This window comes from Quercus suber, unplaced genomic scaffold (assembly GCF_002906115.3).
Source record: "Quercus suber isolate HL8 unplaced genomic scaffold, Cork oak 2.0 scaffold_922, whole genome shotgun sequence".
Taxonomy (NCBI): Eukaryota; Viridiplantae; Streptophyta; class Magnoliopsida; order Fagales; family Fagaceae; genus Quercus; species Quercus suber.
Window position 1 is genome coordinate 175266 of NW_027070345.1, and position 26745 is coordinate 202010.

Here is a 26745-nt window from a genome sequence, read left to right on the forward strand (position 1 = left end):
AGAATGAGGATAAAGAAGGAATTGGAGAGAGGGAGCTGTCTGCACTACCACATCCACAAGAGCTCCTTTTGGATCTATTGTTTCTTAAATCAAAAGTTTGCACTCAAGGATAAGTGTAGTTATGTGAGGTAAGTGGTCTGATTAATGCATGGCTTAAAACCATGCTTTATGTAGGTTTAGGACATGCCTAATGTCCATCCTTGAACAAGGATTCAAGCTTTTGGTGGTTGTATATTTCAAAAAATGGCAACCTTGAGTTTTGTTCTTATTTGAATATTAGAACCATTTTGTTTTTTAACTATTGTGGCTAATATGTTGACCAAACCAACTTTGTTATGACCTCTTAAGAAAAAATGACCCCTAAAAAGGGGTTTTGGTCAGTTAGCATTAAGCGAGGTCATATTACTTTTTCATAGTGGAGGAAATTAGTTCAAGATTTTGAGCAAATATATAAGAGATTAGTCAAGGTGTGTTTTTCTGTTTTTGTGGCCAGCACATGGGCTTGCTTATGAACACATAGACCATGCAAGTACTTCCAGCTTACTTGGCAATCTCTATATGTTTATCCAAAAAAAAAAAAAAAACTCAATCTTTTGGGTCCATGAGTACTACTAGTTCTGTCAAGACATTCACATCTTAAATTGCTACACTCAACTAGGAATCTTCACAAGTTTCTAAAACAATACCATGTTTATGTCTTTCCACAATTGGTAAAAAGTCAACATGTAAATACATAAATAATTAGTACTATAGAACTCAAGGGGAATTTGTATTTGCCCGTCTAACCAAAAGAATAACGTAAAGTCTAAACTCAAGGGGAATTTGTATTTGGATGTCTAGGGGATGTTTGTCAATTTATTGATTGATTAGTTTGATTTTGACAAGAAAATTTTCTTTCACATAAGGTAATACTGGGAAAAAAAAAATTGCTAGAATAGGCCGCTGATTAAGTGTCATTTATCTCATAAGTAGGCACTAATCATGAGCAACCATATTGTTACCTTTCACTTCTCTTTCTTGGTTGCTATAATACTATTCTATGAAATTCATAAGTCATCTAGAAGATGCAAGATGTCTCCTTCTATATATAGTTCACAATCAAAAACTTTCTAGCAGAGGATAGCAGGTGTTCATTAATTAGACTGAAATTGTGCATTTGATTGTTTTGTATAGGTTGCTGCATCACTCTTGACAATCAAGCAGTCTAAGCAATTTCAATAATGCAGGATCCTGATGCAATAGCACTTTATGCAAATAAGATCAAAATGCTTTTTTGCATGAAATTGCATGCAAATACAGAGAGATGGGCATTAGTCTTTCTCAAGAGAGTATTATATTCTTAGTTTAAATTCTCTAAACATAGTAGAGTTTTTCAATACTTTAGAAAAAGAAAACAAAATAAGAAATAAGAACAAATGTGAATTGAATCTAGTTAAGATGGGTAGGACATCTATAATATGTAAGAAACATGGCTGGTGATGGTTATGATCTTTGTTTGAGAAATCATGACTGCTAACCCAATCACCTGCATCCAAACAGAACAAGAAGTGATGATTATAGATTTATCCATATTAGCTAGAATCAAATAATAATAAGATATTAAAAGTTAAAGATAATAAGTCTCACAACATTTTCAAACTACTACTTAAATTCAAATATTAACTCAATGATTAATCATGATAAATTACCAATTGTCCCAAGAAGAATGTAAACATACCTCATTAGTCATTAGGAAAATTTATTAACCACTTCGTGACATCACTTCTCCCCATAGTAGACTTATTTCTGCATATCATATTGATTGGAAAAACAGTAAGCTCTACAAACTAACCTTCAATTTAACATGCATGTTTTCTCACATGAGAGAAAGTAAGGTACAAAAATGACATGGGGTTTTGATTATGCAGATTGAAGCCTTCAAAATACTAGTCAAAATAAGGTTACAAAGGAATTATTTTACAATGTTGCACACCAAAATAATAATAATATATGATATATCAGTAATGATAATTAGATGTGTCACAAATGAGGAACTATATTGATAATGACAAAAGCTATTATCAAAAGAAATTAGTGATCTAATATTGTATGACCTAGGAATTTTCCATTTAGACAAGGACCACAAAAAGTCAAAGGAAAGAAAATCACTTGTATCTAGACATAATTTAAAGTCCTGTGTAAGGATTTCTTCCTATACCAACATGAGCATTTTCAGGTCACATTATGTCCAGTATCAGGATTTCAACAAGTAGCAGTGCTAGTTGGCCTAAAGTATAACAAAAGATACTGTCAATGTTTTTAACTGACACCTTACTCCAGCAACATGGTAACTCCCATTCAACAATGTAATGCATACTTAAAATTGAATAAAAACTGCTCTACACTAACTATTGAAATTTGTTTAAGCTATTCTAAAGTAAGAAAAATTGACTAATAAAATAATTGCTGAAAATTTGAACTTGTTACTCACCTAAAAGTTGTAGATGATGAATCTGAATCATACCTCAGACTGAGTGAAGCCAATGGTTCTAATAGTGATTGCACAGGATTAGCTTCAGTACAACTATTTGAGCCTATTGGCCATCTCATTGGAACCACCAAAGACCTATAGCAAATAAAACTTTGAGTTAGGTTTCCACAACACATATTCTTCCCAAATTTGAGAAATCCAACATAAAAGTTTAAATTTTCTTCTTTCCCACACCCTTCAGGCCTAAAGCAGATATTTTGGAACAATGCCCTTGCTTAAGTTGTAATTATAAAAATATATTGAGGTCTTCATCTATTAATATAAGTATTGTATATGTTAAAATTTGAACTTGTTACTTACTTAAAAGTTGTAGATGATGATTGGAACAACCAAAGACCTATAGCTTCAGTACAACTATTTGAGACAATCGGCCATCTCATTGGAACAACCAAAGACCTATAGCAAATAAAACTTTGAGTTAGGTTTCCACAACACAAAATTAAGATGAATCGTTGCAAATAAAAATTTGCAGCGATTCATCTTATACACTGTGTAATTCTCAAATAAGACATCAAGACAATTTGCTAGTCTTGGCATTTCAGATAATGGCAAAATGTCCCAGACCTTCAAAATCTAAATGTAATATGAATTCTCCTCAAGTATGCCAACTGTCCAAACAAGATTTAGCAACCTATTGACCTTGTACTGCTCTAATAATTGGGAAGAAGTTCCATGATGGTAAAAGAATTTTATTCATTTCGAGAGGTTGACGCCAACCATTTGCAAGATTTTCCAATAAAGTAAGCACTTCTTTACAAGTCTCAGCATTTTCAACTTTCGACATGGATTTCAAAAAGTCATTGCTGAAAGAGACCTATATTAATAAATAAAAAATAAAAAATTAGTGAGGGTCAATTGTTTATTGTTTAAACCTAATGAATTGAGGAATATGGAATACAAATTCCAAAAGCCTCAGCCTCCTATATTGAATATTATCTATGCTTTGGTTCCTAGCATAAAATTGTAATTAAGAAGTAAATGGAAATTAATTAAAATGAACTCACTTGGATATGTAAAATCAATTTTAATATGTTGTTCCCCTGATAATATTTGTTCAAGGGGAAGAACAAAACTGAGACACAATGATTAAATCTTTTCCCCTACACTTTTTGAGCAGCTTTATTATATTATGAACAAACCTTACTAACTTTATGGACAAAATAGAAACTGAGGTCAATAAATTCTTCATATTGTCAAAAAGAAAACTACCATATATGAAATAAAAGAATTTTTCAGCTCATACTTTTTGATAAAAGAAGCATAGAAACTGGAAACAATAGTTGATGTATCATTAAAAATAGTAAAAGGAAAAAATAATTTAATCAACATACCTTCCATTGGGCCTTTTTGAACAGAAAGGAATCCATGTTGAGTAAAATGTGTATTTGGTTATGTTCAACCAAGGCAACTGTAATAGCCTGAGCAAAGCTTTTGTCTTCATCAGCATTGTAGAAACACCCCCGCTTCTTGGCGTCGATGACTAAATCCTTCCAAATAGTGCACCTTTTATTTAAAGTCACTTCATTTCCCAATATCCAAAGGAATGCCTGCAGAGTGAAAGCATGCCTATTAATTGCAAAAGCCACCAAAGCCTTAAAATATGTCAAGACTCAAGAATGTATTACCTTGCACGGATTAGTGCCACATTTGCTCTTTGATGATTTTTAAGAAAACCAACTACTCCATTAGAGACAATTATCACATCCTCATCACCACCCTGGAACCCATCAACAGAGCAAACACTAATTGAGAAGTCTTCATTAATATCAGCACTGTAGTTTTTCACCTTCTCTCCAATTGCAAAGACTTGTGCCTTGTATGGTGAGATGATACCAACTTTAACTTTCTTCTTTGTGCAAACAGATTCTTTAGCAGTGGCAAGAGAAACAAATAAAAAAGAGAGTCATTGTACCCATAAAATGATCTATCATCAAGCTGACCATAATTTAAAATTCCTAGTCTAACATTTCAGCAAAATTGAGATTAGGATTAGTTCCAAATTTAGACATACATTTGAAAAGGCTTGCAACTATCTCAGACGCCACAGCAGCCTCAACCATATTTTTGAGACTCTGGCTGTTATCGAATTCCTCTTTTCCATGTGCTACATTAATGAAAGAGTAGGAGCCGAACATATTTCCCTGAAGGAAAATCCTTTCCTGCCTTCTTTCTTTGACATTGGGCCCATCCAAAATCTGATTTTCATAGAACACCCTATTTGGAAATAAGCTTAAGGATGGATGCTTCCTGTGCTGGACATTAAGAAGTTCTTTCTTTTGTCCTAGCAATACCAGCCTCTGGAACAAACTTCTTTCAAATTCAGCTTTCTCAAAAACCAAATAATAGCAAATTTTAAGGATACATAAAATCTATTAATAATTCATAAAGACAAAAAGACAGATAAAACTTTAAACCTTGCTTTTAACCATCGCAGGAAGTTGCGACTCATCCCCAATGAGAATAGCGAGGCGGTGGCCAGGAAGTTGTAAAGGAATGGTGGATTCACATTCCTTAAGCTGAGCAGCTTCATCTATAACCAGTACTTCCCATTGAGTCTTTACTTCATGCAATTTAGCAGAGCTTGATACAGTGCAGAAATATAGACATGAATTTTCTAGGCAGAATTTTTTTAAAATAATAAATAAATAATACTAGAATGAAATTTTGATATTACAACTGAAATTTTTGACACAGAATTTAGCATAAAGGAGTGCCAAGGGAATTCTCTTTGTCATATGCATGGTTGGAACGAATCATATCTTAGTTTTCTGGTACCTATATGACATGGATTACCTACTACAAGTCAATAAGATTTTTGTTGCTGTTTTTACCTGAGAATTATGATTTTCCACTGGGTGGTTTCTTCTAAGATGTTAACAGTGATTCCCCAATGTTTCAAGTAAAAATTATGAAAAAACTTGTTATATTTGCTATCAGAATTTTGAGTATTTACTTGTTTCAAAGTTAAATTTCATTTCCTCTTTGATGAAGGATGACATTTGTTCGATTTCAATGTTCAGAGAGTGAGAGAATGCCTTTGTTGCTGCTGCATAAATGGGAACATCTATTCACCCTGCATGGGATTATTTAATTTGCTTTCCCATTTTTTGATGGAATTGGCTATACATTTTTCTCATTTATGATAGCTCAAGATTATGTAAGGGAGTTGCAGCTATTTCAGAATATGTCCCTTGTGCATCAATATGATAATGGTGAATTATGAATTATCTATAGGAGTTAGAACTATCTCAGGAGATGTCCCTTTTGCATCAATATTACAAACAGACCGTGGCCAAAGCAATGTGGCTCGTTCTTAAAGAATAAAAGAGTCGGATTTTAATGAACTTGAATAAAATCTAACTTTAATTCATTTGTCCAGTTAAGCATTGAAAGTAATTTTATTTTCATATTTACATTGGCCTTTGATAGTTTTATTCTCTAGTTGTAAAATTCAAGTAATTCAGGTTGAACAAGAAAAAATGGCAGAGGACAGTGATACTACCTAATTGAAATACTTTCTAATGTTTACGATATTTAAAATATAGAATTACACATAAGGAAGATGTCATTGCACACAATTTTGGCCAGTATTATATCAGCCTCATAACTTGTTAGGATTATGCAGAAGATAATCATGAAAGCTGTTCCAGAATTTGCATTTCTTGTGTCCCATTTCTTAGACTTTTTCATTACTTCAGAAAAATAATGACAATAAGAAATAAGAACAAATGTGCAAAGACTGTAGTTAAGATGTGCATGAAATGTATAACTTGCAAGAAGCATTTCGGGCTGGTGATGGTCATAACCTTCCTCTGAGGCATCACTGCCACAAAAAGCCAGCATCCAAATAGAACAAGAAGAGAGAATTATGGATGTCTCCAAGAAAGCTAGAATCTAAGATATTAAAAGTTAAAGATCGAAGGCTCTCAACATTTTCAAACTTCATTTTAAACTCCAATATTGACGGAATGATTGATTAGTAAATATCTGTTTAAAGTTAAAGTCTTAAAAAAAAAATCTGTTTAAAGTTAAAGATAGAAGGCTCTTAACAATTTCAAACTTCTTTTTTAATTCCAATATTGACAGAATGATTGATTAGAAAATATATGTTAAAAATAAAGAATCAATATTCTATTCCCATGAAGAATGTAAACCTACCTCATTACTCATTAGGCAACTTTCTTAGCCATTTCCTAATAACGCCTCTCCCCATAGTGGAGTTATTTCTGAATATCATTGATAGGAGAAACCGTTAGTCCTTCAAACTATCCTTCAATTAAACATGCATGTCTTGTCTTCATAGGAAGGAAAGTAACAAAAAAATGACACATAAAGTTCTGATTATGCACATTGAAACCTCAAAATATCATTTGCAAAATAAGGTTATAAAGGGAAAAAATTATAATGTTGCACACCAAAGTAGGTGGTAGTAGTAATAATACTAATAATAATAATAATAATAATCACTGATGATATTTAGTTTTGTCACAAATTTGGAATTATATTGATAATGACAAAGCTATTATGAAAAGTATTTAGTGAATCTAATACAGTACAACCCAGGGAATTTCCACTAGGCCAAGTTCCACAAAACAAGTTAAAGGAAAGAAAACCCCTAGTATTTAAACATATGTGTAAGTCCTTTAAAGGGATATCTTCAAACACCAGGATATATACAGTATTGGGAGATTATGGGACAAAAAATAAATCTACAAGCAATTGTTGGTCACAATATTGTCAATACCAAGATTTTGGCAAGTGGCAGAGCTAGTTCACCTAAAGCAAAATAGAACTTTCTGACTATGTTTCTAATTGACACCTTACTCCAACAGCATGGTGACTCCCATTTGATATTCTAATGAATACTCATTTAATATAAAATAAAGTTGACTAAAAGCTAATTGACAAATCATGAATTCAGATAAATTCATACCCGTTGAGAGATTTGTATTTGCATTGATTCACCTTATCCACTATAATTCTCAAATAAGGCATCAAGATGATTTGTTACTCTTGGTATTTCAGATAATGGCAAAATATTCCAGACCTTCAAATTTGAATGTAATATGAAATTTCCTTGAGGATGTCTACAGTCCAAACAAGATTCAGCAACCCACTGACCTTGTACTGTTCTAATAATTGGGAAGTTCCCTGATAAAAAAAGAGGTTTTTCTTCCTGTGTGATTGACGCCAACCATTTGCTAGATTTTCCAATAAAGTAAGCACTTGTTTACAAGTCTCAGCATTTTTCGCTCTCGACATGGACTTCAAAAAATCATTGCTGAAAGAGACCTACAAAAAACAAAAACAAAAATGAAGTATGTGTCAATTGATTAATGTTTGAACCTAATCACAACACTAACATTAATAATCTAGGAATACGGATTCAAATCCTAATATTAAAGAAGCAGATAATAACAAAAACAATGGTTGATGTATCATTAGAAATAAGAGGAGAAAACTTTGAATCAGCATACCTTCCATTTGGCCTCTCTGAACAGAAAGGAATCCATGTAAAGTAAAATTTGTATTTGGTTATGCTCAACCAAGGCAACTGTAATAGCCTGAGCCAAGCTCTTGTCTACATCAGCATTGTAGAAATGCCCCCTTTTCTTGGCATCAATGACTAATTCCTTCCAAATAGTGCAACTTTTAGTTAAAGTTGCTTCATTTCCCAATATCCAAAGGAAATACCTGCAGACTAAAACCATGCCTATTAATTGCAAAAACTATCAAAGCCCCAAAATATGTTTGAGCTGCCCATAGTCAAGTCTATAATGTGTTACCTTGCACAGGATAGTGCCACATTTACTCTTTGACAATTTTCAGGAAAACCAACTACTCCATTCATATTACATCTGACAATTGAGATAATTATCACATCCTCCTCACCACCTTGGAAACCATCAACAGAGCTAAAACTAATTGAGAAGTCATCATTAGAATCAACACTGTAGTTTTTCACCTTCTCTCCAATTGCATAGACCTGTGCCTTGTATGGCGAGATGATACCAACTTTAACTTTCTTCTTTGTGCGAACGGATTCTTTAGCAGTGGCAAGAGAAACAAATAAAAAAGAGACTTGTTGAACTCATTAAATTATCTATCACCAAGCTAACCACAATTAGCATTCCTAGCATAACATTTCAGCAAAATTGAGATTACGATTAGTTGTAATTTAGACATACCTTTGAAAAGGCTTGCAACTATATCAGATGCTACAGCAACCTCAACCATATTTTTGAGGCTAAGGCTGTAATCAAAATCCTCTTTTCCATGTGCTACATTAATGAAAGAGTAGGAGCTAAACATATTTCCCTGAAGGAAACGCCTCTCATACCTTCTTTCTTTGACATTGGGGCCATCCAAAATCTGATTTTCATAGAACACCCTATTTGGAAATAAGCTTATGGATGGATGCATCCTATGCTGGACATTAAGAAGGTTTTTATTTTTTCCTAGCAATACCAGCCTTTGGAACAAACTTCTTCCAAATTCAGCTTCCTCAGAAACCTAATAATAGCAAATTTTAAAGGTACATAAACTCTATTAATAAATTGTAAAAACAGACAAACATCCAGAGAGTCATAATAATAAAACTCAAACCTTGCTTTTAACCATCGCAGGAAGTTGCCGCTCATCCCCAATGAGAATAGCAAGGCGGTGGCCAGGAAGTTGTACAGGAATGGTGGATTCACATTCCTTAGGCTGAGCAGCTTCATCTATAACTAGTACTTCCCATTGAGTCTTTACTTCATGCAGTTTAGCAGAGCTTGATACAGTGCAGAAATATAGACATGAATGTTCTAGGCAGAATTTTTTAATCTCCCACTCATATCTAAAGTCTGGAACAGGGAGTTTTTTAGGAATTGTTCTAAGTATCCGACGGCAATCTCCTCTCACAAAACTAGATTTCATCAAGTGACCAAATCTTTGATCATTTTCTTCAGAGACTTGCTCTATTCCTTTGTCAGCAACAGTAACATAAAAAATTTTCTAGAGATGTGAGCAAATCAAGAGCTAACTTCATCTTCTTTACCACTTCTAATGAAATAAAAGAAGTCAGTAAGTGTGTACACAAATTTACATTACAATACTTCAAACGTTGTAAAATGCAATTGAATCTCCTTTGAACAAATTCCTCAAACAATAAATGACTTTCATATTTGTCAACCACCTGTCCTTCGTTTTTCTTGCTTTTGTTTTCATTTAAGGCTTTAACAATAACATTCCTCACATTTTTCTTGCTCTTCTTGTCTTCAATTTTCTCCTCCTCATTGTCTGTCATGCTTCTGTCATTCAAGTATAAATTGTATTGCCGTCTAGGGTCCTCCAACAAACATATCATTGATGTTAAACTACCTTTCCAACCAGATGATGAAACAAGGCATTCTTGTAGTATGCTAACTCAATTATCAAGGAATATATCGAGGATATTATGGCGATCCAGAATCTTCATTTGCTTCCCATTTCCAAATAAAACCACATCTCCAAGCCCATAAGTATCATATTCGATCCAGAATCTTCATTTGTTTCCCATTTCCAAATAAAACCACATCTCCAAGTCCATAAGTATCATATTCAAGTGACTCTGTCACATTCTTTAGAAGCCTCTGTGTCACTTCCAAAACAGCAGTATTAGTTGGGGTACATTTAAGTGTTTTGCATTTCATTCTAAGCAGAGAGAATAAGAGAACACCAACTGTCTTGGTTTTCCCAGTTCCTGGAGGTACCCATATTAGTTTGACAGTATTATGATGATTGCATTCCCTAGTTACCAAGCAGCTAAGAACTGCATCTTTTTGGGAGTCATTTAAATCAGAAGAGCAGATTCTGGAACTTATAGCTGCAAAGGCTGCACTGCAATTTTCTTCAATAAGAAGGTAGTACAATTTGTAGCATCCTACATAATGTAAATAAAGGGAGGTAAAAAAAAAAAAAATTATTGCCAATAAAAATAGCAAGGCCAAAATAACTGTTGTCCCAAAACTTTAGTTCAAGTCCAATTTTAGTCCCTAAAGTTTGAAGTGATTGCTTTTAGTCCCAAATAAATTTGAAGTGATCAATTTTAGTCCTTAACAAACTTAAAGTGACCACTTTTAGTCCCTATGGAGTGATTCCGTGTTAGTTTCTAATTTGTACACATCATCTAAAGGACTAAAAGTGATTACTTTAGGAATTAAAATTGCTCATATGCTAAAGTTTAGGGACTGACAACAGCGAATTTAAGCCTAATATTAATATGCCATTTGAAATAAGAAATTACCAAAATTTTACCATAGAACTAGATTGCAGCACATTTTGAATGATGTTTAAGTTCCCACCTTCCAACTTAGAGTTCAAGGCCCTCCATATACGAATATTTGTGGTCATGTTTATCAAGGGAACTGCATAAAGATTCTGCCCCTTTCTTGTTCTTGCCATGTTCAAACAAGATAGGCTTTGAGGATAATGTTGTCAGAAATCTTTCGTATCTCACACTCAGAACAAAAGCAACAAGATAGAACCTGTTTGGTCTTTCTAAATCATCAATGCATTTTGGTCTTACACCTGTTACGGCAATGATGTCTCTTAACTTCAGGTTCATATATCACACCATGATTCTCAATTTTTTCACACTTTCAAGTGTAACATGGTAAAAGAGGTCTTTAGGTGGTTTACATTTCACAGTTTGCCTGACAGAAAATATTGCACGCGTAGGTGCTTGGGATACTGTTGACATGCTTGACATCAAGTCAGCATGAGTTTCTTCAACAAGTGGATCACAGAATGAGGTCAAGTACATTGTGGTCGAGGAGAATGTCTCTGGGATCTTTCTCACCTAAGTGAATAACTTTAATCAGAGGAAAGATAAGCACATGTAGAAGTGTGATAAACATTACATGATATGAAAATAATTGCAGCACTATATCTCTTTATGAAAATTTACATACAGAATAAACAGGTAACCACATCCAAGAGTTTCAATCAATTTTGTATCATATTAGTTAAACCAAATCATAATAATTCAACTATTTGGTATGGCTAACAGCTAGATGTCATACTATTTAGTCATAGCACGCTCTCCTTCCCTATCATGATTTACTTGACAAGATATAAGAAACTAAATACAAACTCTGAATAAAAATGACCTATCTCACTCTTAGACTTTAGTCCTTCAGCTCCTCAACACACACCCCCCCGCCCCCCCCAAACACACACACACACACAAAACAAAAAGAGAAATAATAAGCTTTCAACAATTACTTTTCATCTACTAAATCAATTCTTAATATATCATGATTAAATATGATCTGAATACAATATCAAGCGCATCCTGAACCCACATTGTTTATCTGCATGACTGTGAAACTTCCCATTTCTCTAGCATGGGATGTGGGGAGGGGGGTTGGTATTGGAGTATTTATGTTAGAATACCACACATTTTATGAATCTTGAACAGAATTTTTATTGCTGAGACAATCAATCTTTTTTTTTTCCCCAACTTAATTAGAGTATTGGGATGGGTAATAGCAGTTTTCTTATAATCAATCTTTGTTTCTCTAAGTTGTGAAGAGTGTTTGTGGCCGTGTATTTTGTGGCTTGAGAAGTTAAGTGACATATAGTGCCAACCTGAATCACAGCTAAAATTCATAACAAAAACCTGGCTATAGGTAAATTGGAACTTTTGCATTGGATTACAAAAGGTGTACATCTTTTTCTCATCAAATATGTTGTTTATGCAGAAAGTAGAATTGAGGCAAGTTCTTAAAATGTCTATGGATATTATTTACCTGAGGACAAGCATGCCAAGAGACAGTTTTGAGTACTTGAAAGGTTTGTCATTTCCTCCAACTTGAAGGAGACACGGTGTCTCATCCTGTATTGCTCCACTTAAGAGCTATTTGTAATGCAGGTTAAGCCAAGTCTGGGTCTAAGCGACTTCATCAATGTGCAGAGAAGGAGCTTCAAGTTTCCCTCAGTGTAGAGGGCCCATCATAGGATTCTTTTTTTTTTTAAGTTTCACAAGAGATTTGCTAGACTGCCCTCGTCTTCAGTTCACAGTATGCCATGAAGTTTGAGATGCTTATAGCTCATAACCTTCTGCAGAATTCAGAAGTGGGTTGACCTATTAAATGCTGATTTTCATTTTCCAACTATCCTTTCTACTTGCATAAGACTTGACTTGAAATTGGAGCTTTCCAGTTAATGCTTGTCTCATATTCTAATGGCAATATTGTGACTCGGAACTACTTTGAAAATTTAGTTTGACCCTTAGAGAATTGGCTATAAAATATGGACAGAGGATCCTATAGGATAGAAAGATCATTTTAAATGCAAAAACTTAAGGAAGAACAGAGTTATAACAGCCTCTACAGTTGCTATGCCAACAATAATGAAATCATGGCTCTGCGATCCTCACCTATATCAAATATTCCTAATTAATAGAGAAAGAACAAAAAATATTAAAGACCTGTGCTTTTAGATTATATCTTTGAAAATCATCTCTTCAACCAATCAAATACGAACTAATATTCTTCCAGAGATCCAACCAAAGACATTAAAATGCACAGCCATTTTAATTTTTGGTTAGCAAGTCTTAAATGATCAGCTAACCTAGCAAATTATTATAGACCATTTAAGTGTGCTGCTGTAACGCAAGTCATTTATGATTTATCTCAAACAATCTTGTACACAGCCAAACAAATTTGATGTAGCTTCTAAAATTCAAAATGATACACATTTTCTACAAAAGTCAGGATTCTATGCGATTGGTATACATAATTTTTTTAAACTAAGAAACCAATTAAGTCCAAACGAATAAATAAAACTAGGAAACAATTGCAAGATTTTTCCTCGCCATGAGCAGAAATTATGCATCTCAATTTGACAAATCAGATATAAAAAAACAAAATCATATAAAAGAAAACAAGACTGAGCTCACATCCAAGGCAAAAGGAAATCCGGGGCCTACCAGTGACTTCAACTGCAACCATCCCAGTCAACTGCATTAACCAAAAAAAAGATCAATTAACAGAAATAAAATAATAATCTTCAAGTTCAGAAACTTAATCAGTTCCCAATTGTTTTTACAGAAACACAATAAATACTTATAAGTTGATATGATATCCATTGCCGTTGGGTAAAAGACGCAAATGAAACAGTGCTACCAAAAAGGGAAACGTACCTTGTCATGAAATGCAAGAAGAAAACAGACAGAAACGACGATGAATAGATACTGAAGTTAACAAAGTCTTGAGCCATTGAAGTTGAAAAACAAACAAAACCCAACCAAGGCTAAGTCGTATTCATTTGTTGTAATCAACATCACCACCAATCATCATCATGTCCAGCAGTAAGAAGGGGCAAGTTAGGTATAGCAGATTCTTGAGGAGGACAGGTGCATTCTACGTGGACCCCCCACCTTTTTATATAATTCGCAACGTCACCGTCACGGAATATATCTATGCCAGGGATTACATATACCTTAACATGATTCTGGTCAGTTGGATTTGACTCATTCAAATGCTCCTGCAGAGACCGTTGAGTTGGAGAAAATAAATGTAGATTACAATTATTTCCACAGTGTCTAATACACTCATATTCACGTTTTTTATAACTATTGATGGAAATGTAAAGATAGCCATAAAAGCCCTCTCGTCCAAGAACTAAACAGACAGCCAATTTTGGAAATTTGCGACCAACCCAGAAAAATATGGAATTTTCAACACTTTGATGATTAAACCATTTTGGCATCTTAGTTTCCCCAAAAATAATAGTATGATTGGAGAACCGATTTTCATATTCAACGCCCTCAGTTTCAGATTCAGATGGGGAATGATTGGAGAACTGCCGATCCATTGATATGTCCCCAGCTTCAGATTCAGATGGGAAGTAATTGGTGCTTCTTGCACTACCACATACTCTATTTGGTGAAATCCCAATAATTTCTATTACCTGCACGCAATTAGAAAATTCAAGATATTTTTTCATTTAGCAAATCTCGTAAAGTATTTAGAGAAAGTAACAAAAATTGTTTCTTTATAGATATCTTAAAGAAAGAGAGAGACCTGATTCAATAGCCCGCTTGCTGATTGAGAATCCAACAACATGCAATTCTCTGCAGGAAGGATTCTTATCGATGGGGAAAGTCCTTGGATTTCAGGAAGAAGCTTGCAATTCGTAAAAAAAAGGTATCTTAATTTGGGAAATCTGCTAATGCTTTTAGGGATGGTAACAATATTGGTTTCAAATAATTCTAACATTCCCAATGCGGGGAAGTAATCAGGCTTCGTCAAAAGATCTAACTCAATTATGGCTTCATAGCCCTCGGAAGTGCTATCAAAAGAATCGCACATCGGTCTCAATTTGGTAGTAGAAGTCCGCAATTCACAAAGCCGTTGCAATTTACAAATGCTTTCTGGAAGATCCCGAAGGTTTTTGCAATTATAAATGATTAATTTCTGAAGCTTAGTGAGATGCTCGATTGATGAAGGCACCTCTCTAATACCACTCCCACTTAAATATAAACCCTCTAAACATTTCATTTCTTGATGAAAATCAGGGAGCTTCTCAAGCCTTGAGCAGCCAGAAAGATAAAAAGAATAAAGAGATTTCAAACTGAGTTGGCTTGGAAGAAATTGAAGTTTTATGCAACCACTGAGATACCATAATCTAAGCTTTTCAAGATATCCAAAGCATTCATCAATCTCAACTAAATTTACACAATAAGAGAGGTTCAAATCCTCTAATTTTGGCGCCCATAATTTAGGTAATTTAACTAAATTTTTACAATAAGAGAGGTTCAAGTTCCCTAAATTTGGGGCCCATAATTTAGGTAAAATCCTAATAAATTCACAATCTTCAAAATTGACGTCTGTCAGATTTTCTAACCGGCACTCCTGTAGGGTGGAAAAAATCAAAAGTTAACTAAAACAAAATTTGAAATAAAAATTTAACAAAAATTCCAATTTAAAAATACACATAATCATACCTGCTTGATTAGCTTTGGCAATCTGATGCGACTATGCGGCATCTCAATAGCAACAAGTTGTTCAGGAAAATATTCTAATGGCCAGTGAAAAGGATAATAGGGCCACTTAAGAAGTATTAAATTGTTGGGAAGAAATTCAAGTGGTTTACAAATATGTACATTCTCAACTATTAGAAATTTGAGATTTTCCATCTTTCTGAAAGCTTCAGTTTGTAGTTGTACCTCTATTGGTTGAGGTGAATGCAGCATTAAGCCTCGAATTTTTTTGGATCCCTAATTGGAGAAACATCAAGTGAACTATAAAAAATAATAGAATTTTCCAAATGTATAATGATTTTGAAATTTTAAGCAATATATATATATATATATATACTGATGAACTAATATTTTATAAAATGTTAAAAAAAAAATACAATACTTGTAGCTAGTGAAAAATCAAAACAATTGAAGAAAAAGAACTTGTACCTTATCTGTAGTTAGTACTTTAAGTGAATCCTCATAACAACATAACCTACTACGTTTTCTGAGAATGTCTGGTGCTTGTTGTCGAACAACTTCCTTGCCCATTTGTTGTATCAAGTCATGCATTGACAATTTACCAAATTTGTCAACAGTTATGAGACACTTATTAACAAGTCTTGGAATACCAAAGCCAGGACGTAATCCACAAGCATTTAATATCTTTACAACATAATCTATGTTCCATCCTTTGAAGAAGCATGCAATATCGAGAAAAATATCTTTCTCTGTGTCATGCAATCCATCGTAACTTACTCTAAGTATTTTTTGAATGTCTTCATTAGGGATTTTGTTATAAATATCTAATGCACTTTCCCATTCATCTTTAGCTTTTCCACACAAATCACGAGCTATTATTTCTAGAGCTAGTGGAAGGCCATTGGCAAAATCTATGAATTTAGTTACAAGTTTAGAATAATCTTCATCATAAAGTTTGTTTCCCGAAAAGGCATGGCCTTTGAAGAGTTGAAGAGCTTCATGTTCGTTTAATTGCTCGACCTCGAATTCCTTGACCTTGTAAGTTGTACAAAGTTTTTCTTTAAGGGCAACTAACAAGTATCTATCTCTTAATGTTAAAATGACTCTACTTCCAGGAGCAAACCAATTACATTTTCCAAGCAAATTCTCTATTCTTGTCGAATTATCGACATCATCAAGAATTAAAAAAACCTTTTTACAATGAAATCTCTTCTCTATCAAACTGATTCCTCTAAATTTGTTGCCCACTCTCCAATTTTCATCCACTAAGATGTCATGAAGAAGTTGCTCTTGTAGTGTGATTATGCCAGCATCTGTCCCCAAATTTTCTCTAACATTCATTAAAAAGCTGCTTCCATCAAAATGTTTAACAATTTTATTATAAACAGCTTTTGCGATTGTAGTCTTTCCTACTCCGGGAAGGCCATGAATTCCTACCATGCAAAATTCATCTGACCCAATATCTAAAAGTGACACTATGGCCTCTACACGAGAATTTATTCCAACTGGGTATTCAGCAACATATAATGGCATCCAATTGAATTTAGCATTTGATATCTCTTCAACAATGTTTTGAATGAAGTGAGATTCAGATTTATATGTAGAGCAACTGACAATCACATAGCATAAGAAAACATATAATTAGTTAAACTAGAGGATAAGCTACGAATTCAAGATATCTAGTTGTAAGTTATAACACACAGCTGTCACATTTTTAAATAAAGTAAATGGAATATAATTCATATCTTTGATAATTGTCATTAGAAGTATAAAAATACACGAGAGAAACTCGTAATTGGACCTTTGTAGACTAACTAACTTCGTACTAGATGATATGATCAAAATAGTATACTTTTGCATGCAGTGGTTATGACAAACCAGATTTGCAGTATAAAATTAGTAAACTCGTGAATCATGATATCAACAATTAGATACATACCCTTTCTTGTAATGCCATCCAGATGTAGTAGCTGCTTTTCTTAGAGCATCCCTCCACCTCTGCACCTTATCCTTGTCATTATTGAACTTCATTTCATGATTAGCCAGTGCTATTCCAAAGTTTCCCTTTTGATTTCGTATTTCTGATGGATTAACATTGTAAAAAACTGGACGAATTTGAACCTCTGGGTCCTTTTCTCTACGGTCAACAATCTCAGCAAGTTCATCCAAGCACCATATGGACTCTGCATAGTTTTCGGAGAAGACAATAACCAAAATTGATGAATTTTTTATGGCTTGGATAAGTTCTTCTGAAATTTCTTCTCCCCTCTGAAGTTTATCATCGATGAAGGTGTAAAAGCCTTTGTCACACAAAGCCTTATATAAATGACTGGTAAAACCTTCACGGGTATCTTCACCTCTAAAGCTCAAGAAGACATCATAGTTCGATCGGTAAGTAGAAGAAAAAGAAGAAGAGGCTCCTTTATTGTTCAGGAAAGCCATCATGGGATTTATAAACAGAGGATTAAGAAAGGAGTGAATTGAATCAGAGAAAGAAATAGGAATCAGATCAGTGCATCAAGTAATGCGTTTGAATGCAATCAAAGAGAAGAAAGTATGACAGTGGAGTGTAGGAAAACGAAAAATGCGTATCTTTTTTTAAAAAGAACACTGTAAACACGCGTCTACAATTTTTCTTCCTTTCTCCCAGCACTGTAAACATGAGTTTTAACTTTTAAGTACAGTAACACTTTAACACGCGTTTTCTCCACTAATATTCATTCAAATGTACGTAAGAAACTTTACCACTCTTTCCACAAAACATGCCTTCTCTTTTGGACTGAGAATTAGGAACGTCCAAACAAAGCGAATGAAACAATTAAGAACAATGAGTGAATGCATTGAAAAAGAAGAGTAGTGTGTCTGTGACCCACCTCAAAAGAAATGTTTATGTCTGATACCCTCCCATATATATAAAAGTTGGCAAATCTTTGTGTAATCCACTTATGTGGATTTGGCGTGGGGTTGCCCCACCGAAAGCAAGAACATTCTTTTTGTGTTTTCCAAAAGTAAGAGCACAAGAAGAAGAAATTGCAATCAATTGCATGCAATTAAAAAAAAAGTTTAAGTCAAGTCAAGTAAATATTTTGATATTAGATTTCTATTTGTTGGAGCTATCTAACTATAAACAAACAAAACAAAAAATAAAAATTAAATAATTGATGAAGAAGTTTGTCCACAAATTGAAAACAAAGTCTAAGAACCTTCAAGTCAATTGTCATGAAATTTCCCAAGAGTCCATGATCAGCCAATTATGTCATCCTTTAGATTAACAAAGCCAAGAATTTGAAGTCACTGACAAATGGTTTGGCTCTTTCTATGTGAGGAGTTATATTTCGTAGCTTACTCTTCCACTTTACCAGCCAACAACACATTGTGGCTACCCTTCAATTATGTTTGTCTTTCCCCGAGCTCATCTCTACCTTTCTAAGGGTCCATTTCTTTTCTTTCTATACCTATTTGCTTATGGATTTTTTGTGTTTTTCTGGTCTTATACCATATATTCTGCTATCTTTTTCTCCTTTTCTCATTTTAATGAAATTCCCCTCCCTTCTCATCATGGCCTTATTATGTTGAATGGTAGCTGTGAAGTTTCCCAAGAGTCCAATTGGTGCTTATAAGTCAATTGTCATGAAATTTCCCAAGAGTCCCATACGGTGCTTATAAGTCATCATATGTTGACGAACACCTTCCAAATCCACAAAATACCAAATTGAAAAGAAAGTACCTTGCTTTTACTTTTTGAAAATAAAAGTTTTGACAGGTATTACATAATAGAGCTTATAAGAAAACACTTTCACCGCATCCACAAAAACACCAAATTTTGGAGCTTCATAATTTATAGCTACTTCTGTCTCTCATAATTCCTTGGGTTCATATGCATGGTACATTCTCTTTGCCGTCCTCAATTAAATTTTGATTATTATATATGCCTCCATGTCTATGAGTTTTCGTACAACCAAATTATCATTAATGATAGGTGTGGACACCGCCTTTCGTTCTGACTTATTCCCAAACCCTCGGAACCAATGACAAGAAATCAATTTGTTACCAAAATTAAACCCTTTGGTTTACACTAGCCAATACGGACATACCACGTGAGCTTTTTACTTGAGACTTACTATAAAGCCAATACATCCTAATACACCTAATAACATCTTGAAAAAAAAAAACTCTATCTCAAATTATCATACTAGATGTGAAAAAGAGTCCCTAAAATCTCACCTCCCTCCTCCTCAGCTCCTCTGTCCCCTACCACAAATCTCGTCGGACCTTTGTTTACCATTGCATACTTCGCTGGACCTCCGTCTTATATTTTGAATTGTGATTGGTTTTATTTCACACAAATGTGACAGGTTTTATTTTAGATTAGAAACTTTCAGAAGAAAAAAAAAATGTGACAAGTTTTATAATTTTTCATTGATTTTTTTAGCAACATAATTTTTCTGTGCTAATACAATGAAAAAATTTTCATTGGTTTTGTTCATTGCTAATTTATCACACAAAGAAATCACTATTGACATGGATCCAAAAGTTTAACACACAGAGAAATCACTATTGACTCCACCTATAATAGTATCAAGATTCTCATTCAATCTGCTGTCCTTAATTGCATTCTTCTTCTTGGAAGTTCAAATTCATTCCATGAACATACAACAAGAGCAAGGTTCATTTGAACACCCTACTCAACCACTAAAAAATACTTTACTGTTTTGTCTTAGTGATCATGCTTCTTTGCTTGTAGTCTCTCCCTTGTTTGGTTTTGTCTCCTTTGAATCTTGTTCATTAGATTGGCCGGTGAGTTGTAGCAAATGGTGTAATGTCTTGGCTGGTGAGTTGTAGCAAAGAGTTTAATGTCCTGACATGAATCTTTAGATTCCATGTGTTTTTCATAAAAATACCTGAATATCAAAAAAATGAAAAAAGAATGAGCCACATAATGCTAAGTGGGAAAATAACAAATAATGTCATTATTTTACTTATCCACAGAATTTGGGTTTCCAAGGAAAAGAGATGAAAATTTTTTTAGTGAATTTTCAAACTCTGTCGGTTATTAACATATAACTATTGCATTTTCTTTACCCACAATAAACATGATGTTATAATTTACAAATAGATCATTGCACATGCTAAAAATGCTAGTGCAGCTTTTCAATGAGGTTGTAAAGGGCTTTGACACAAATTAAGATTATATGGCCAATCCTTGAACTTTGCATATCATCAGTGGTTACAAGACCAAAGTTGTTCAAAACAATGACTTTGCCAAACTTCACAATCAACAATGAGCATGAAAAATTATAAGTAAAAGAATAGCCAATTCATTAGGTGTCGTCAACATTTTGCTTATTGCTTTTCCTTTTTATTTCACTATAAAAAGGAAGAGAGAATCTAATTGAAAACCTAAGAGCATCCGTAGCCAGATCCTATATTCCATCTTATTTTACCATTTTAAAAATCTACTTTATCAATTATACCATACCATTTACAATATACTCAACATCCCAAAATTCTATTTTCCTCTTCTACTCATTAAAATAATATATTTACGTAATAAAATATATTTTTTGTTTTTTTTTTGTTTTTTCTCAATTTTCTCCCCCACGGGCGTCATCCTCCATTCCTTTACTTTTCACCTTCTTCCAGCCTCCTTCTCCAAATCCATCATCCATATCAACCCAACTCCTCCACACAACTCCTCCAACATCCATATCAACAACCTAATCAGCAAAACAGAAAAGAAAAGAAAAGAAAAAAAAAAAAAAAAAACCATTAACCAGCAAACCCATAAATTTATATACCAGAAACAACGCCACGCCACGCCACAAACCCAGAAAAACCACAAACCCACAAACCGTTCCATGCCACAAACCCACAAACTCAGAAATTTCTCAAACCCAAAAACCCAGAAAACCATACACCGATCTCCGCCACGCCACAGCCACCACAACGCCGATACCAGCAAACCCAAAAAAAAAAAAAAAAAACATATACCAGCAAACCCACATCGGATCACAACGCCACAGCCACCACAGCTCCACCGATCTCCGCCACACCACAGCCACCACAACGCCGATACCAGTAAACCCAAAAAAAAAAAAACATATACCAACAAACCCACACCAGATCACAACGCCACAACCACCATAGCTCCACTGATCTCGCCACCCACCGATCTCTGCCACACCACAGCCACCACAACGCCGATACCAGTAAACCTAGAAAAAAAAAAAAAAAAAAAAAAAAACATATACGAGCAAACCCACACCGGATCACAACGCCATAGCCACCACAGCTCCACCGATCTCGCCACCCACCGATCTCCGCCACGCCACAGCCACCACAACGCCGATCATATATACTAGCAAACCTAGGAAAAAAAAACCATTAACACCCACACCAGATCACAACGCCACAGCCACTAAGCTCCACCGATCTCGTCACCCACCGGTCTCCGCCATGCCAATCTTGCCACCCACCGATCTTCGCTATGCAAATCTCACCACCCACCGATCTCCACCCCGCCGATCTCCACCACAGGGTGTTGGGTCTGAAGAGAGCAGATGAGAAAGAAAAAAAGGAAGAGAGAGAAAAGAAATAGAAAAAATGAGAGAGGAGAGAGAAATTGCTAGGTTAAAAGGAGAGAGGAGAGAGAAATGAGAGTATTAAATTTTTTTTTTTTTTTTTTTTTTTACAATTCAGCTACAGTACCATCTTACATTTGAGATGGTATTGTAGCTATATCTCAAATTTTTTTTTAGCATTTTAGCATATGGCCTTCCAGTTGCTAGCATTTTTTTGGGCTTGTATGCCAAATGTGCCTTGCACAAAGCCTAGTGCTTTGTGGCCTTTTGCATGGTTGCTTCTATCTCTATATTCTCTACCACTATCTATATAACTATAATTTCGGTGGCCTTTGTTCTTCATTCTCTTCTATACGGCGCTAGTGCATGGTATAATTAGGTACTTTATTAATAATAATAATGAGGGTGTTTGGATTCAGCTGAAAGCTGAGTCCACGTTTTGCGTTTTTCGGTTTTTTTTTTTCCCCTGCAAGTGAACAGTAAAATCACATGATTTTACTGTGTAGGAGAAAAAAACACTGTTCACGCACTGTTTAGCACTGTTTACGCAATAAAAAATATTAAAAATGGGTTCTACGGTACTATTTACACATTTAAAAATTATTTTACTACAGTGTTTTCAGTTTTCAGTTTCAGCAACAATAAGTTTAATCCAAACGAACCCAATATTGACTTTTAAAACGTGGTTTGGGGGTATGGTGTGTTTGGGGCCCACTAACACTTGTCGAATAGTATTGTGACACGTGTACTCTCTCTCTCTCTCTCTCCATGAGATAAGTACTGATCTTTTTAACAATTTTCGTGGGTCGTGTTCCTCAACTTGCAAGGCCACTTTTAATTTTAAATTCCTTTCTTGACTTTTGCTTTTTGGGAGTCTTGGGAGATGATGATGTCTACGAAGTTTCTGGCTTTTCCTTACAATCACATTTTTGCTATTTACCCCTCCCTTTTCTTATGCAATTTTGTGATTTAGTCCCTTTATTTTGTTGTAATTAGTTAGTACCATGAATGATTACAATCGAGTCGACATAATTGAATGTTCGTTCACAACTCTAGAACCATTTTCAAATCTTATCTTGTGAAGCGGAACGAAAGAATTAATACCAAAGATATCCAATATGTATATGGTGCATGTGCCTCCATACCAAAATGTTACACTGCGCTCAACATAGGCGTTGCTTTTGAATTTTGATTACTCACCTAAAATCCGATCTGTGATCAGTGATTGATGATCATTAACATCCTTTGGAAAGCTGTACGAAAATTATTTTGACAAAATAATTTCTTACCCAAATAAATAAGTGAAAAAAAATCAGGTATAATTTCTCTACTTATTGTATTTTTAGAAATTATTCACTTAGATTGGATGCATTTAATCTTCTCAAAAAAAAAAAAAAAAAAGATTGGATGCATTTAACTATTTCTTTGACCTCTCATCAAAATAGAAAAAAATTATTTCTTTGACCGGTAAAGTTAGTTTAATTAGTAAAGTCTTTGATTGTAAAATAAAAGATCTGGAGTTTAATTGCCGTCTACACCAAAAACTGATTAATGTCTTAATTTGATGATAAAGAGTTATTATCAGTAGCGAAAGCCATAGATAGAAACTCTCTCTCTCTATATATATATATATATATATTTCCAAGAGCATTAAGAAGCACTATTAATTGATATTAAAAAATTCCTGCACTAACAATCAAATCTTTTGATCGATATTAAAATTCCTGCACTATGGGTGTGACATATATACGGGTGAATTGGTTCATTAATTCAAAGAACACTAATTCATTCAAGCCAATGTTCAGTCTATCTTTATCCAACAAATAAGATTTTACCATCCATATTAATATATGCTTCATAAAGCTCAAAATCCATTATATCAAAAGCAATAAACACCCAACAAATGAAAAGATTAGAAGAACTCAAATAAATCAGTACAACTTTATGAAAATCTATCTACTTCTCTCATCACGCAACAGAGTAGATACATAAATCTGAATGACAAGGTTAAAAGCAAATTTTCAAAATTACATGAAGAGTCAATATCTCGAAATCCATTTTGAGAAAAAAGAAAAAAAAAATCAAGAGAAATAAACCTTGATATCGCAAAACATAGGATTCAACAATGACTCCGATTGGGATGATGTTGCTGAAACGATTAAGAAATCTTAGCAGTATTCACTTGAGCGAACGATGGGAATGATTGAGAAATCTCGAAATCCATTTTGGGAAAAAGAAGAAATCAAGAAAAATTAAAACTTGAGCAAAACTGCAAAAACAATGAGATTTCTTATTTGAATAATTAAAACTTCAGCAACGATGCTGGAAACAATGAGATTTTAGATTTTTATTTTATTTTGGATAGGAAAGGATGAGATTTGGGATTTAGTTGTTCTAAAATCAAAGACGTTGATGAAAGTGGGAGTTAATTGGGATGTTATTAACTGAGGTATAGTGTATTTCTCTTTAAGTAAAAAGTTGACGTGACAATCTATTATTGGACGTGGAAAACAGGGTTTTTACTCCCCGTCCTTACCAAATTTGGACTCTAGATAGAAAATCCAAAACTAAATTGGAGCTGCCTCAAAGATGCCAACTTACTGGCTGGATAAATTAGACTACTCTAAATTATTAGCGATTAATTCTATAAAAAAAATATTAGTCATTAAAATTTTCTTTTTTTTGTTATAAATATGATGGAATTTCATGTTGATTACCTTTTATCATTAGACTAAGGCACAAATTTGTTTTTAGTGGAGATGGAGTTTGAATCCCAAATTCCTAACAAAAGCCTTAAATTTTTTTTTTTTTAATACAAGATAAAAATTCTACTCTAGCTTAATCTAAATGTATATGCGTGTGAAACTTCCTTCCCAAAACTTGAATTCCAGCTCTTCTCCCCACATCCCACAAGTACTTATACTTGTGGATTGACCATCACACCAAAGGTGTGTAATGGTAACAAAAGCCTTAATCGGTTAAACTAATTAGAACCCACAAATTATTAAAAATTTAAATAAACAACAATCAACTGGGAGGAGATAGACAAAATGCACTTATTTAACATAAATTTCCTACAAGATTCTAAATTCGTACCGTACTGTCAAGATGTCGAAGTACGAAGTCATGAATTTTCATCGTCATGTTCTCATGTTTGTGTATAGCGTAAACATTCTATTATATTTTCCTCATTTATAATCAAGCAAATCTCAATTTTCCCAAAGGCACGCAGAATAAAGGCAATGGTTAATTTCTTTTTGGTCTTCTCCCTTTTCTTTAATCTCTTGAAGGGTAGGCGTAGATTTTTTTTTTTTTTTTCCTCTTGTGAATATTCTGTGAATATATATTAATATTTTTTTGAAGTTTCTTCATCGTATATTACTCCTTATGCATGCCTCATATTCATTTTCTTGCCTTTCCTTTCTTAATTTTTCACGTTGCTATACTTTTCATTGATTTTCAACCTGATCCACTTTTGCGACAGTCACAAGTGGTGCACATTGTGAAGCAAACATGTCAGTGACGTAACCCAAATCAAAATATTAAATAAAAAACCTTGAATCACAACAAACTATATTGGAGACAAAAATGTTGTACACGTTTATAAGATATCAACTTGTTCTTCACTTTACCATTTTAGGTAATTTATTTTTTCAAAGTAGTTGTTACTATTTTTCTGCTGCAATAATTTTTCTTTTCTTTTCCTGTTTGATATATATATATATATGTGATTTTTGTTCTTCTGGGCTTTGATTTAGCCTGCAATGGCAAGTATCCCTTGAGTCCCACAGTTATTTTATAGAAACGCGTTTGCATGTCAAACGAACTATTGTGTCTTAATCAATTTATCCAATGAACCATTTTTTAAAATTGCGCATGCAGATCTACATCTGCAATTGGGGCCACTATTTTATTGTGGCTGACCATAACCGAGCAACTTCACCTGTCATGCAACATACGTGGCAACCCGGATTGTTCATTGGTGGTGCTTGCACTGAATGCAAAAGAGGATTATTTCGATGATGATACGGAAGAGGTCCCTGTTAAGGGTGGCAATGACCACGCTATCACAATAGAAACTATTAAGATAGATGTCTTAGATGATACGGAAAACTTTAATGGTGAAAACCACCAGATTTTCACAATCGAAACAGATGAACTAGAGGATTCTGCAAGCATTACAGAAGAGGAATGCATAAAGAGTATCGCGAATGTTGAATTCTTAGATGATGTACAAGACGAGTTAATTTTGGATGAAATCAGCCACTCAATCACAACTGAAGCAGATGAACAGGATCATTTGTTACATAACACACAAGATGATTCCAAGAGTGAAACTATCACACTTGAAAATAATGCATCAGTGGAATTCATAGATGATACACAAGAAGATGTTATCAGCCACGGTGGTAGAACTGAAACAAACGCAAAAGAAGTTTTCTTGTATGATACACAAGATAAATCTGTAAAGACTGAAAACGACCACACTGTTACTGTCAACCAACCTGTGTCTGAGCCTAGTACACCTGAGAATGAAGGAGCTGAAGGAATAGAATTTGATACAAAGTCACAAGAAGAAAATGTTGGAAGAATTCTAGAATCAAATGAAGGAACTGAAGGGATAGAATTTCATGTAAAGTCACAAGAAGAAAAAGTTGGAAGAA

The 26745-nt window shown here is 34.0% G+C and overlaps 2 protein-coding genes and 1 pseudogene across 10 annotated transcripts; all 3 read right to left on the reverse strand.

Annotated features, from left to right (window-relative positions):
- Window positions 1–2470: 2470 nt before the first annotated feature.
- LOC112011166 (uncharacterized) lies at window positions 2471–10954 on the reverse strand (annotated as a pseudogene).
- On the reverse strand, window positions 3162–6693 carry LOC112011151 (helicase SEN1-like). The gene is made up of 7 exons (XM_065768337.1): window positions 6689–6693; window positions 6082–6353; window positions 4945–5090; window positions 4561–4857; window positions 4156–4379; window positions 3862–4096; window positions 3162–3344 (listed from the first exon to the last, which is right to left on the reverse strand). The coding sequence occupies exons 1-7, from the start codon at window positions 6691–6693 to the stop codon at window positions 3162–3164; spliced, it is 1362 nt and encodes a 453-aa protein (XP_065624409.1).
- Window positions 9935–18350, reverse strand: LOC112011150 (disease resistance protein RUN1). Of its 9 annotated transcripts, none has more exons than XM_065768328.1 (9): window positions 17440–18350; window positions 15969–17109; window positions 15504–15776; window positions 14581–15411; window positions 13698–14467; window positions 13485–13515; window positions 12304–12613; window positions 10808–11351; window positions 9935–10433 (listed from the first exon to the last, which is right to left on the reverse strand). In XM_065768328.1, exons 1-5 carry the CDS (start codon window positions 17943–17945, stop codon window positions 13838–13840), a joined length of 3381 nt encoding a protein of 1126 aa, XP_065624400.1. In that variant the 5' UTR covers window positions 17946–18350; the 3' UTR covers window positions 9935–10433; window positions 10808–11351; window positions 12304–12613; window positions 13485–13515; window positions 13698–13837. The 9 variants fall into 9 exon arrangements, with proteins under 9 accessions (XP_065624400.1, XP_065624401.1, XP_065624402.1 ...); XM_065768329.1 differs by having other exon boundaries at window positions 10855–11351; window positions 13455–13515; XM_065768330.1 differs by having other exon boundaries at window positions 9935–10385; window positions 13455–13515.
- Window positions 18351–26745: the final 8395 nt, after the last annotated feature.

Bases quoted from the DNA above. Each gene is read 5' to 3' on its own strand.
- LOC112011151 (XM_065768337.1), bottom strand. The intron at 5,091-6,081 runs GTAATTCTATAT...AATTGCATGAAG, and splicing joins CAATGACATCTTCCTTATGT to TAAAGACTCAATGGGAAGTA. The intron at 4,380-4,560 runs GTTGCAAGCCTT...GTTTGCACAAAG, and splicing joins CTGCTGTGGCGTCTGAGATA to AAGAAAGTTAAAGTTGGTAT.
- LOC112011150 (XM_065768334.1), bottom strand. From the start codon at position 17,945: ATGATGGCTTTCCTGAACAATAAAGGAGCCTCTTCTTCTTTTTCTTCT. The intron at 17,110-17,439 runs GTATGTATCTAA...TGTGATTGTCAG, and splicing joins GGATGGCATTACAAGAAAGG to TTGCTCTACATATAAATCTG. The intron at 15,777-15,968 runs GTACAAGTTCTT...TTCTCCAATTAG, and splicing joins AAGTACTAACTACAGATAAG to GGATCCAAAAAAATTCGAGG.